This window comes from Schistocerca americana, chromosome 6 (genome assembly GCF_021461395.2).
Source record: "Schistocerca americana isolate TAMUIC-IGC-003095 chromosome 6, iqSchAmer2.1, whole genome shotgun sequence".
Lineage (NCBI taxonomy): Eukaryota > Metazoa > Arthropoda > Insecta > Orthoptera > Acrididae > Schistocerca > Schistocerca americana.
The window spans coordinates 612094581-612108446 of record NC_060124.1 but is presented as its reverse complement, the minus strand read 5'-3'; the positions used below and the strand labels follow the sequence as shown (position 1 = coordinate 612108446).

At 39.8% G+C, this 13866-nt stretch overlaps 1 protein-coding gene and 1 non-coding gene across 2 annotated transcripts in view; both read left to right on the top strand.

The window, feature by feature from the left end:
• Positions 1 to 10775, top strand: part of LOC124619389 (insulin-degrading enzyme) — a 189879-nt gene extending 179104 nt beyond the window's left edge. The window contains 3 exon segments of the mRNA XM_047145736.1: positions 6052 to 6261; positions 6351 to 6500; positions 9592 to 10775. Of these exon segments, the coding sequence (XP_047001692.1) occupies positions 6052 to 6261; positions 6351 to 6500; positions 9592 to 9696 (465 nt within the window). The 3' untranslated portion in view covers positions 9697 to 10775.
• Positions 797 to 869, top strand: Trnaa-cgc. Its single transcript has one exon. It is a non-coding gene; the product is annotated as a tRNA-Ala (tRNA).
• Positions 10776 to 13866: the final 3091 nt, after the last annotated feature.

The window sequence follows — 13866 nt, the reverse complement described above, 5'->3', positions numbered from 1 at the left end:
TACAGAACTTCTCTACTCTTCCCCATTTCTTAGAGTTAAGCCTACAACATTAGTTTTACTGTCACATTTTTTTATTTTTCACTGTATTATTAAATGTTTACACTCGAGCCTTTTTGCCCAGGTATCACTAGCAATAAAGTGATTTCTTTCTCACAAATATGGAAATGCAACTGCCATTGCCCATTGTTGTAATGTTGTCAACGTGACCTGTTCATACCTGCCTTGGGCATCCTGAATTCTTTCCCATGTTTCGAAGTTGATGAATGCAATTTTGTCATTTCTATTGCCATCTTGTTCTGTTTCTTTCCTTCAAATTTTTCACTTTCTTTCTATTTATTATTTCTTTCCAATATTGAGAACTGTCATTTTAAAGATGGGGACTTCCATTTTGGATGAGCATCAGCAAAATCGATGACTTTCTTCTTAACATTCAAAGACGCCAAAGTACAAGAGGAATATTTGTTAGGATTGTAATCATTGGCATTAACATCTGTACCTGAAGAAGGAACCTGTTACAAATAAAATAGGACTGCCTATATTAAAAATGTGAAAGTGTATGAGTGAGTGGAGAGGGTGGGGGTGGAGGGGGGGTGGGGGATCGACACATTTCTTCAATTCTTCATTAAGTTTTTGTTTGTCGGCTTTGGTGTATACTATCAGATCTCAACCAGTTTCTATGAATACATTTTTCATAATTTCAGTAAGCTGCTCTGCAATTCTTAACCAACAGCTATTGCTAAAGAAACCACAGACACAGGAGGATTGTCAATGGTAATGCCTTTTGCTTTATTAACCGAGCGAGGTGGTGCAGTGGTTAGCACACTGGACTCGCATTCGGGAGGACGACGGTTCAATCCCGTCTCCAGCCATCCTGATTTAGGTTTTCCATGATTTCCCTAAATCGTTTCAGTCAAATGCCGGGATGGTTTCTTTGAAAGGGCACGGCCGATTTCCTTCCCAATCCTTCCCCAACCCGAACTTGCGCTCCCTCTAATGACCTCGTTGTCGACGGGACGTTAAACACTAACCATCACCACCACCACCAGCACCTTTTGCTTTATTAATTGAAAATCATAATGAAGAGGACTGGTGATTTTTTTTTTTTTTTTTTTTTTTTTTTTTTTTTTTTTTTTTTTTTTTTTTTCAAATCTTCGTCAAAATATTTTGTCTCAGTGTTTTCAGTAGTCACTTTGCCGGCAGAAAATTCTTGTTGGGTTTCCATTTTCCAATAAAATAACAAGTTTTTATTGAAAATCACTGCAGATATGTTGCGAAGATGCTGTTCACAACTGTACAGATTGCTAGAAAATGCCAGAAAATAGTTGAGACGATAAACTGTAAGAAATAATTTAATTGGATGGATAAAAAAATCTATCACCAAACGGCGGCAAAACACATGCCTAAAAAACGATTGTAATTAGGCAAGCTTCAGGTTTGAAGGGGAAGGGGAAGGAAGAGGGTTTAAGGAAAAGGACTGTAGAGATACAGGAAAAGGGGTAGATTTTGGGAAGGTCACCCAGAACAGTGTGTCAGGGGAGACTTACCATACAGGATGAGAAGGAAAGATTGATTTCATCTGACAAAATTTGAAAACCTGAGAGCTTAAAGGTGGAAGACAGGGTAGTATGCAGACAGAGATTACTGCTTAAACATCATGCACGAGTTAGTAAGAGTGAAAAGCTGAGTGTATTGTACATAACAGAGGTGGGTGGGGTGGGGGGTGAAAAAGTGGGTAAGACAATGAAACATGTAGAAAACTAAATTGGACTTAAAAAAATAGTAGTTACTGTGAAGAAATGCTGAGAAGGAAGAAATTAATGTAAATTAATGTCAGGTGGATGGTGAGAACCAAGGACACGTTGTAGCGTTAGTTCCCACCTGCGGAATTCTGAGAAAGTGGTGTCCGGGTTAAGACTCCAGATTGCACATGTCTGGTGAAAGGGGTGCCGAGTTCAGGATTGTCATGTTGTAGAGCATGCTCTGCAACAGGGTATTGCGTGTTGCCACTATACATCCTCTACCTATGGCCATTCATCCTAATTGATAATACTTTGTAACTTTGTACTTGGGGGTGTTGGTATAGAGGGAGATGGCATCAGTGGTGACAAGAAAGGTATGTGATGGGAGTGGGATGGGCAGAGATTTCAGATGATCTAGGAAATGGTTGGTATTTTTGATATAGGAGGGTAGTCTGTGTACTATGAGCTGCAGGTGCTGATCAACTAAGGCAGATATACATTTGGTGGGTGCTTTGAAGCCAGCAACTATAGGACAGCCAGGATGATTGTGTTTGTGGATCTCAGGAAGAAGGTAAAAGGTGGGGGGGGGGGGGGGGTGAGAAGTTCTGTGGATTGAGGATTGAGGTGACAGTCCTTGTGAGGGACCTGAGGTTTTAAGGAGGGGCTGCATGGCACTTTGAATCACTGGATCACTGGGATGGGATCTTGATGGCAGACACTGTATGTAGAGGCGTCGGACAGCTGGTGTAGGTCTTCACTAACATACTGCTTTCAGTCAAGTACTACAGTGGCGCCGGCCGCAGTGGTCTAGCGGTTCTAGGTGTTCAGTCCGGAACCGCGCGACTGCTACGGCCGCAGGTTCAAATCCTGCCTCGGGCATGGATGTGTGTGATGTCTTTAGGTTAGTTAGGTTTAAGTAGTTCTAAGTTCTAGGGGACTGATGACCACAGATGTTAAGTCCCATAGTGCTCAGAGCCATTTGGGCTACAGTGGTAGATCCTTTGTCCGCTGGGAAGATAATGATGGAGTCATCAGATTTTAACGAACATAGAGCCTGGAGTTCTGCAGAGGAAAGGTTAAGGTTGTGTTGTAGGGACTAGAGAAAGGGCTGTGAAGCAACACTGTATGTGAGAAATTCTTGGAAGGCTTGTAAGGGATAATTTTTAGGTAGTGGTGGTGGATCAAGTTGAGATCGTGGTCTGAACTGTTCAAGGCAGTGTTCAGTGTCAGGTTCGCTATTGGAAAGGTATTGGGATTGGGCTGCAAAGTGATATTTCCAATTGATACTATGCATGAAGGAAATAGGTCCTTCACCAAAACATCATGATCAGATGCAGGTTTAGGGCTGAAATTGAGTTCCTTAGATAATACAGGTAATTCAGGAGGGAAGAATGCTTTATATGAGAGGTTGAAGACACTGTGCTGATGTTACTGGTTCTTGGGATTATGGGTTATTCTTGTTCTGGAAGACAGTGGTGAAGGCTGTGGAATATTAAGGGGGCTGGCGAAGCTCTATTTGTAGGAGAAGAGTGGTGGTTGATGTTCTGGCTGTTTAGGGAGCTGCAGAGGGACAGTCACTTTATGCCCTTGAACAATGTGGACGGTCAGCGAGCTTCGTCTAAACCCTGGGTCATGTCAGGATCCCAGGAAATGAACTTGCTTATAGCCTGGTCAAACTGGCTATCAGTAAACCGACTCTTGAGATTGGTATTACAGAAACATATCTCTGATCAGTATTACACCATCAAGTTTTAGTGCCTGGAATACGACATGTCTCTCTCTGACTTCACCAAACTTACTACGGGTGATTAAAAGGACTACGAATATGTGGAGGTCCTCCATGCAGGCCTCTCACAGGGACTCTACTGTACTTACAGGCTCCGAATTGGCCACACTTGGCTGCCTCATGAATGGTCATCTCCTCCGTAGCAAGGACTCACCCTACTCTCGTCGGGACTCATTTGGCTGTGGTCCTCACTTTGTTCGGCTGTCCAAACCTAGCCACCCTGTGGCAGACTCCTAATCTCTCTGACTCACTTTGTGTAGGCTCTCTAAATGACCTGCACATATATAAACCTTTGCGCTGTCTCCTTGTGGCAAAAATGATATATATAGAGGTATGATCATCCCACTAAAAGGAATTAACGTTTATCTAGTGTCCCAGAACTGCCACAACATTCTTAACATGCATGTATCTATGCCCTCATGTGTTTCTGGGTAGACAGTTTATGGTGCAGCTAAACAATAACTGCAGTTCTGGACAATCCACATCATCTCTCTCCCCAACCGCTACAGCTGTTCTTGGTGTCAGGAGATGATGCCTCAGCGTCTGACGTAGTTTTGTGTTTTATTCATGAAGTGGGCTTTTACTGTTCTCTCTAAGAGAGGGCCACTTAACCTTATTGACCCATTGAGGGTTTAGCAGAACACACTGTTGCCTCCTCTGCCCAGACTAAGCTGTGGCTGTGTGGGCTTGGTTGTCCAGCATGATACTCACCCTACCTCCTCTTTTACTTTTCTCTCCCCTCTCGTGTGGTCTGTTAGGCTTGTTCATCTTTTGCCCTATCCATCGTGATAGTCTTTCTAAGGCAATTCCAGAGTGGCCTGTAATTCCATGAATTTTACCGGGTTGAATTCACTTTCATGTTACAAATTTGGTGTGTACTGTTCATTTTAAAAAGTCCTGACTCCTGTCAGTCACCCTGTAGTTGGTCCTCATGACCAGAAAGGAAATTGTAGGATGGAATCCATTGGGGGTTGAGAAAGGTAGTGTACAGTAGTGACAAGGCAATGAGCATTAGGGATGTTAGTGTAAAGAGAGGTGGCATTGAACAGTTATGAGCAGGGAGCCAGGCAGTAAAGGTGTAGAGGTAACACTTACTGTCTTTTGTATAAGAGGGTAGGTTATGGATAACGGGTTGAAAGTATTTGTTAATAAGGGCAGAGATTCTCTCTGTGGGGCAAAGTTTGCAGCCACAATAGGTCGTCCTTTGTTGTTGAGATTTTATATTTCTGGGAGCATGTAGAAGGTAAGGAGTGTGGGTCGTGGTGGGATTTAGGAGTGAGGCAGTCTCCTGGGATAAGTTTAGGATGGACCTAGGAATTTGCGGAGAGACTGAAGATCACGCGTGCTTTCTGGAATTGGATCACAGTGGCAGGGTTTGGTGGTGGATGTGTATGACAGCTAATGGAGCTCCTCAGCCAGGTAATCTCTGCACTTCATAACAACAGAGGTGGAGCCTTTGTCTGGGTCAGTTTTTAGGTGGTGGATTGCAGTTATCTTTCCTCACCATTATTCCCCAAATCCCTCAACATAGAAACTTAACTGCACCTCTTGCTCTTCAGCGTCCACGATACCGCCAGGTTGGTAAGTCAAAGTGTAAAAGGCTTCTTCCCCACCAGTAAAACATTTGCCCTCCGTCGCATCATTTGGGTGCACTGTGCTTACATTTGCATTTGGTATCTGTACACGAATAAAAAAAGTCGGCTCCACTACCACCATAAATTAAGGTTTCTATTTGACTGGCTTTCATTGGCACAGTAGGAAGAAACTGAGATATATTGCTACCTCATATAGCAACACGTATCACCGCACACTCCCACAGGCAGCACTACAGCATCCTCCCCCACCCCTACACTGCAGTCTTTGTGCCTCCCCCTCACCTCTCCTTTACCCCCACTAGCCACCCCAGTTGAGATCGCTATTCACTGCAGACAGGCCTCAGTGCCCAGAGATGACCAGGACCCTGTGCCTGTGCCTGTGCTTGTGCCTGTATGCTGCTCAGTCCTTCTTGTATGTAGTGAGTAGCAATGTATTCTAATGCTTACACAAGTATAGACTAGTTATATGTGCCAAGGAAACATTCACAGAAAATAATGAACATTGCCATAAATTCTTACTTGTGTACTGGGATTATCCCCAAGATGGAGACAAAAATGAATTCTAAGCAATGGAACTGAAGTTCATCAGAACCATGTGTTGGGAGATCAACAAGAATATTTTCTTATACTGGTATCCTTCCTTTTCATCATTTAGAAAGCTTCAGTTGTTTGAAATTTTTTTATTTATGTGAAATAGTGCTGTCTCATGCTTCCCAGTTGCACCACCTTGAAACCGTTTCCCTTTCCTGTAGCACTTGGTGATGCCATGTAGCCAGCAGCAACTTTACCTCGTTCAACTAATTAACGTGGAATACTGTAGGTCAATAGAGGAATAGAGTTTTTGTCGCTTGATATTTATCTTGTCAACATAAATGCATTGAGTGTGTCTTGTATTTATCATCAGTAATTTATTGTGTTTTCTGTTGTACAGGCCTACATTGAACAAATGTCAGAGGAAGAATTTGAAAGACACAAGGAAGCTTTAGCAGCTCAACGTTTAGAAAAACCAAAACGGTTATCTGCACGTTCATCGCGATTTTGGGCTGAAATAACTTCCCAACAGTATAATTTTGATCGTGTAAATATAGAAGTTGCATACCTTCGTACCTTGACAAAAAGTGATATTTTGAATTTCTATAAGGTGGGTTTTTGACCGCAGCTATAAAAAAAAATTCAATTTATGTTCACTTGTAACTGTAGCAATTTATCTAACTTATGTGGAATATACAGGAACTAATACATCACAGTTCTCCAAAGCGACACAAACTAGCTGTGTATGTTGTATCAACTGCTGAAGGGGGTGCAGGAAATATGCCGAGGCCATCTGCTCCAGATGCAGTCATTGATGGCATGTTGCCACCACCATCGTTTTACAAGAAGGTCAGTATATCATTTCTCGAAAGTGTTTGTGCTCACACATGTGTAACCCATACTGTCTAAACTGATTCTCCTCCAATGCTAGTACCATTCTTGAAAAGAAATATACTCTTAATTGGTGATTGTGTAACAATTAACATAATCCAGATTACACATTGCAGCTGTACTTACATACATGCTGGCTCACACATTGTAGTTAACTTTATTTAACATTGTTCTGCTAAATTAATTTTACTACTTTTTAATCATCATTAGTGGCTCTTGTGGTTATAAAACAAAAGCTGTTATCATATTGGTTGAAACTTATTGTGTTATAGTAGCAGCATCTTGAACAGTTTCCAACTTTGGACCAGGTCTGATGGAACCACAAACCTATTCATCATATCCCATATTTCTTTTTTTTTCCTTCCTTGCCCACAACATTTGTCCTTTGAAACCTTATATTAACTGTCTCCTTCGGTGTCCTTTCTTCTTCTTCTGTTCTTGTTGTATGTCCATATCATAAAGATCTTGAATTTTTTGTTTTGTCTTTGAGAGACTCTGGTTGTAACAGATCTCTCATTCTCTTGTTTCTTCAAGCATCTATGCAAGCCAATGCAATTCTTCCAGAATGAGATTTTCACTCTGCAGCGGAGTGTGCGCTGATATGAAACTTGCTGGCAGATTAAAACTGTGTGCCCGACCGAGACTCGAACTCGAGACCTTTGCCTTTCGCAGGCAAGTGCTCTACCAACTGAGCTACCGAAGCATGACTCACGCCCGGTACTCACAGCTTTACTTGCCCGCGAAAGGCAAAGGTCCCGAGTTCGAGTCTCGGTCGGGCACACAGTTTTAATCTGCCAGCAAGTTTCAATGCAATTCTTGTCCTCGATACTCATTTCACAGGCTTATATTCTGCTTTTTCATTTCCTTAATTGTTCAATTGTTGCAGAAAAGTTTAAATGTGCACATGATAAGTCTTATATATTCTTCTTTTCCACCTTTGGGGCACTTATTTCTTCCAAATTAGTCTTCTTATGCATTAAAAAGTTGCCCCACTTTTATACATTTTTAGCATATCTTTTTTGTTTCTTTTGTGTTTGTCAATCCAAGCACAGCCAAATGCATTACAAGGAGGAGTTGTATGTTATGAAATAAGATACTCAGTGAAGAACCAGGATATTGTATTATCAGTAGAAGACAAGAACAGATTTGATACTAAAGTTTTGTGAGAAACATTCTGTAAAAAGTGGAGTGCCCCAAGTGCTTAGGCATACTAGGTTATAGTAAATGGAACTACAGCCTTGGGACAACTTTGGGACAAGCATCTGCCGAGCAGTTACACAATAGCTAGACTTTGGATTCTGAGAGGTGCTCAGTTTTGTTGCGACTGAAAGAGAACAACTCTGACTTTGTCATTGAGGCAGCCATCAGGTGGCCAGTTTTCATATCAAAGATTGTACAGGTAGCACAGTGTTACAGAATATTCTGTTGCACCAGTTTAATAATTAATCTTCTTAAATTAAAAACAAGTCTATGAATACTCTCATTAATTAAAAAGAAGTTATCAGTTTTTTTTAGTAGAAGCTGTTTTTAGTATGTGCATAGCATAGAATTTACAGTCGCACTTTGCATTGCAGTGGTACATTGCCGAAGATTACACTCTACACTTTGTCATCTGTCAGTGTCTCACTGCCCATGACTACTCAGTCCTGTTCGCTGAGGGAGAGGAGAAGAGGTAGGGTGGGAGATTTGGGAGCCATAAAAAATACAAATACAAATAGAAATTAGGTAACCCATTTGTGAGACTGAAAATGTCACACAATGTTTCTGTGTTAGTACAGTCCACCTGCTTAGCTGGATGGTAATGTGCTTGCCTCCCATGCCAGTGGGCCTGGGTTCGATTCCCGGCCGGGTTGGAGATTTTCTCCACTTGTGGACTGGGTGTTGTGTTGTTCTCATCATCATTTCATTCTCATCACCGGCACACAAGTCGTCCAATGTGGCCTCCCAGCCAATTATGCCATACGCTCATTTCCGTTTTCTGTGTTAGTATATGTTGAATAGTTCACGAATAAGGTGTCTCATTACATTTCATTTTGAAACAGACTTTTGTGATGCCGCTAAGTGTAATGTCTTTGAGGGCGTGCTGAAAAGTAGTGCCTCCAAATTTTTAATGTGAAAACACTTGAAACTTTTTAAATAAAAGAAATGCTATTAACATTCTACATCTTTGTTTGTCACGTCTACATATTTGCAGCCTTCTGCCACAAGAGAGCTCTGAATTGTAGCATGTAACTTTGCGGTGTGTAACGTAACTGTGTCAGTTCGTAAGAAATCCTGTGCTGTAATAGTGTATCGAATTTGAAGAGTTCATCGACACAGAGCACCCTCTCCTTTGTGACAAAGCAGTACGAGTTGAGGTGAGGTTGCAGCTGTACTGACAGTCGAATATTCTACAGTGACAATATCAACAAACTGATCTCTTCTCAGCAGAAATGCTTTTGTTGCCGAGTTGATTGTGCTGAAAAAGAAGTATGTAAACACAAAGAATAAAGATGTAGAAAGTTAATAATGTTTGTTTTACTGAAAAAAATTTGAGAGTTTTCACGTAGGAAAAATTCAGAGACAACACTTCTCAACATGTCCTCGTACTCTAGCATCTCAACTAATAATAAAAGTTTACCTTTACTTTGAAAATACATGATAAGGAAAATTTATTTGAAAAAACTGTAAAATTGCACTTAATTTCAGGAGGTGAAATTCCAAGTACTCGTGGATTACACACAAAAACAGTCCATGCTGTTATAACTCTTTAGTTTATTTCAGGTAGTAGAAAGGGATAGGTTGCAGGAAGTCAGAAAAGGGGGCAGGTCACTCAGAGACCCTGATGCGAAGACAGGAAGGGGAGGTGACAGAGAGAGCAGGGTACCAGAGTGGCGAGTATGGGAGGGGAGTGGAGACTGCAACTAGTAGGGGGAAAGTTCTTAGAATTTTGCCTCCTGAAGGTGAGGCGTGGCCAGCCATTGCCTCTCCTTGTAGTTTTAAAATCTATGTGATACACATTTTGTCCTAATTTGTAATGATTTTTATGTTCTCATCTGTTTGTTTCCAGCCAACGAGAATACAGGATATCACAGAGTTCAAGAGCAGTCAGGGGTTATTCCCTCTTGTGAAGCCGTACATCAATATACCATCAAAATCAAAGTCAAAACTGTAGTGAATTCTTTACAACCATCAGTTTTTAGGGCTCAACAGATGAGGTCAAAACCTTTACACATGTTGGATACTGACAGCAGACGAGATATCTTTTGCTACTGTGTATTCTCTGTGGTACAAGTATGTATGTTATGTAGTTTTCGTATGGGTGCTGCATTTTCCGGGACAAGTATCATACAGTGTGATAGTTTAACTCCTCACCTGCACTGTATCTGCAATCAAGTTCCTGTACATAGGAATTTAAAATAGTGTTAAAGGCCATATTTCAGATAAATACTTCAGTATTGTAAGTACGTGACTGCACGTACTTTAGAAGTAAACATTGGTACTGTAGAATTTGTGATAGTCCATTACTTTCCTGTACTGACCAAAAGACATTTCTCAAAAATAGTTCATACGTTTCATACCCTGAAATGACTATTAACTGATAAAGAAAACTGCTGCACTGTAGTTATTACAATTTACTATTGTTATAAATTATTGAATTACAGTTCCACAGTAGTTCAGTATTTAAATTGTGCTCCAGAACAGTGGTTCTCATCCAATAACAAACACTGTTGCAGCAACCAATTATGAGCTCACGTATGGTAATAATTAATTCACAACAACATAGAGAATTTATTTTTTATAATAGTACTTATGCAGATCAAGAGGTAATGAAATAATGTTTCATAAGAGAGTAAATGAAACCAGGATTCATTATTATTTAAGAAATATAGATAAATCACTGCATTAATTTATTAAACTGTACGTCATGAAAAAGAATGATATTTTATTATTGTTCAAAGGTTTTATGTCAAATTCTGTTGTTGCTTAAATATGGGCTAATTATTGTGGCTAATTGGGATTTAAGTGGTAATAAAATTGTCTGAATCAGTTGCCATTTCTTTGCTTGATCATTAATCAGGAGAATATCACTAAACATACATAACTGTACTACATTAATTGTCCTCAAGCATAACTCACCATTAGTTTGAAATAGTTCAAAGTTGTGTTGATAATAAAAATCATATGATAAAGCATAAATATAAGAAAGTGTAATTTCAGAAATAAAACAAGTGACTTCCACCACTAAAGAAATACTGTAACTAGCACTGTGAGGAAAGCATGCTAATGAACCAGTGACCCATTCATACTTAAACATGAATATGGCATAGGTCATGTACGACCTTATTCCTTGACTATCATAACAGCACCATGTCATTAGAAAAAAATTTTGGCATAATGAACTTCCCCTGATTTCTACATGTAATATTTCTGAAACTGCTTGAAGGAGATAAATAAATTAGTGCCCTGATTGCACTTCGTTCAGTTACCAGTTCCTGTTAAATTTTGAGGTATTGTAGGAGTATTTTATTAAATATTAAACATAGTTTCAGAAATCCTCAGCATGCGTCAATAATCCGTAAATAAATACTGGAAAATACCCACTTTACCCACACAATTGTTTTCTTCATTAGGATACTAATCTAAAACTACAGTAAGCTGTATATTCTAATCAATATATCTGGAAACTGAACATGTATAGTTCGATTTGTTCACACAGTAATTAGACACTCGAAGCTTCATGTGCGGAGTGTTACATTGCACGATGAAATGTGCTTTCGTGGTCAAGAAACATCACTTAGTTTTCCTGCTAGACATTTATTTGTGTGCGCACAGAATGCGTGTGACCTGTGTTTTGAAACAGGTATGTCTAATCATTTGTTGAAGGAGCCAGTTTTTAGTGCCCCCTGGCAAGAGAAATATTGCAGAATGGTATGCTGATAGCAGATGCTGACGTTTTGGCCAGTAAAAACAAATAATTTAATCTTCAAAAGATTGAGAGAGATGATATTTTAATTGTGATGGGGGACATTACACTGGCACAGCTATAATTCTATACGTATTGCAGGTAAAAACCTGTCTGTAGAATTTTTACTCATATATTTCCTTTCTTTCTCCTTTAAACATCTAAGCTTCCTCTTGAAGCAGCTTATATCCCATCAGTCCAAAACATTCCAAGACTGGATTAATAAAAAAAAATTGAGAAAAGTTAGGATGGATGTTTTAATTCTTCAGACGTTCTACATAGTCCTCTCCCGCTTGAATACAACACAAAGAACGTTCTTATAACCCTGTCAGACTGTCAGAAAAGACCTTCTTTGGGATATTGTTCAACTTGCATGTTACATTGATTTGAATGTTGGTTAAATTGTCCAAGTGTTTGACCCTTCATGTAAATTTCTGCCCTTTGATGTTTTGTGTTGGTAACACCTAATCTTGTCACCCATGATGATTTCTTCCAGAAAAGAATTGTCTGCATATTTTCGAGAGGGGAGGCATGCAGCACAAACTCTGCACACACTTTTCTCTTCTCAAAACATTCGGGAGAATGTCTTGAATTCGTGATTTACTGTTATTGCTTCATTGCGATTTGTTACGTGACTTTGTTGACACACTGCAGCTGCACTCTGCTGCTTAACAGTGCCTGCTCACAACTGACTGTTTAATGCACATCTGTCACTTACTGTTGTTTGTTCAAGCTGCCACTGTAGTTAGTGCCCTGACATCACTTATATGCGAGGAATAAAGTCAGTCTTGGAATTTTTTGGTCAGATGGTGTATAACAAAAACAATGCAATGTCAGGAATGCTCAGCCAGCAAGATAGTTGATACAGTAATAAAATATTACATTTATGGAGCAAAGACTGCACCATGTACAGTTACATTGCCATGAGTAAACTTATAACACAGAAAATACTTACTTTCAGATTCAAACTTATCTGTTGTAGGTGCTGTAGAATACTGTAATTGTATATTAAATGAAATACAGATACAGTGGCAATTCCTTTTCATATGGGGACCGACAAATGATAGTGCCAGATTATTGAGTTTGTTTGAAATTTAGTTTAAACATGCATAGGCTATACTTTATTAAATCCATAGATATATTCATTTTCACAGGGAACTTAGTTATGGGTGTGGACATACACAGTAGTATCACAGACTATGAAGCATGTCCTGAATGTTTAGTTGTTGCATAACATCGGTACTGCGTGTATCTAGGTGTTGCATATCATCTCCATGAAGTGGCAGTAGCACCATGAGAAATCTTGAAGTTTTCTGTGTCCTCTTCTTCATTGGCCTCTTCTTCATCACTTTCGTAATTACTTTCCTGCATGCTTTTGATTTTTTTCTTCGCATGTTAATGTTTAGTCTGTCTCACAGTTTTCTTCTTCAGCCACTTATCAGCATCATCTTCAAAAATTTATTGTTCTCCTGGAAGCTTTCAGAACATGTCAGTGTACAATGTGCCAGCAAGTTTATGGTTCCAAATTAACTGGCTCATCACTGTACTCAAAACGGACTCCAACACTGTGTCAAAGGATGGCCAGCTCTTCATTATTGCAGCGTTCTCCACTGTATCCCATGCTTTTGATGTTTGGAAAGCAATATCACAAAAGTTCACTGCTTTCCACACCTTCGAATAGGCTCAGTGAAGTCATTTTCACATTTGTTCAGCAAGGAGACAAGAAGTGGATGTTGATTATAATGTTTAACTGATTCCAAAATTTCACGGATGAATCAGGGCTGTCACACTGGGTGCAAGAAAAAGTGCTTGTGTACCATTGGACATTGAATCACATCAGAGGGCCACTGGGAGCACAGTCATTTGTAAGGATAGCTTTCAGTACGAGCCTTTCCTTCTTCAGCTCTTTCTCACATCTGGTAGAAATGTTTCGTGGGTCTGCTGAGAAAATATTTCGCTGTCCATCCATGCTTGCTTCTGAGCACAGCTTTGTCTCCTTAGCGTGTTTCTGTAACTTTGTTGAAAAGAATGTGGATGTTGGGGGTTTCCCAATTACCACGAGTGGTAGTTTATGACTCCCATTTGCGTCACAAAATGTATTTAAAATTACATGCTGATTCTGTTGGTTGTACCAGCTAACTTCCTTCTCATTCTAGGCAGCTAATGTTTTTCAAGGAAGCATCTTGTAGAAGATGCTGTTTCATCAGCATTGTACTAGACATCAGTAGTTAAATAGTTTTCCTCTATTTTCTTCCTTGTCTTGTTTACTGCATTTTTTCATTAGTTGAGCAATTTTCCATGGCAACAGTCAGCTGCCACAGTCATGTCATTTTCTCCAGTTTAGTTGTCAACCCTCACTTACTACAGACAATTTACCGC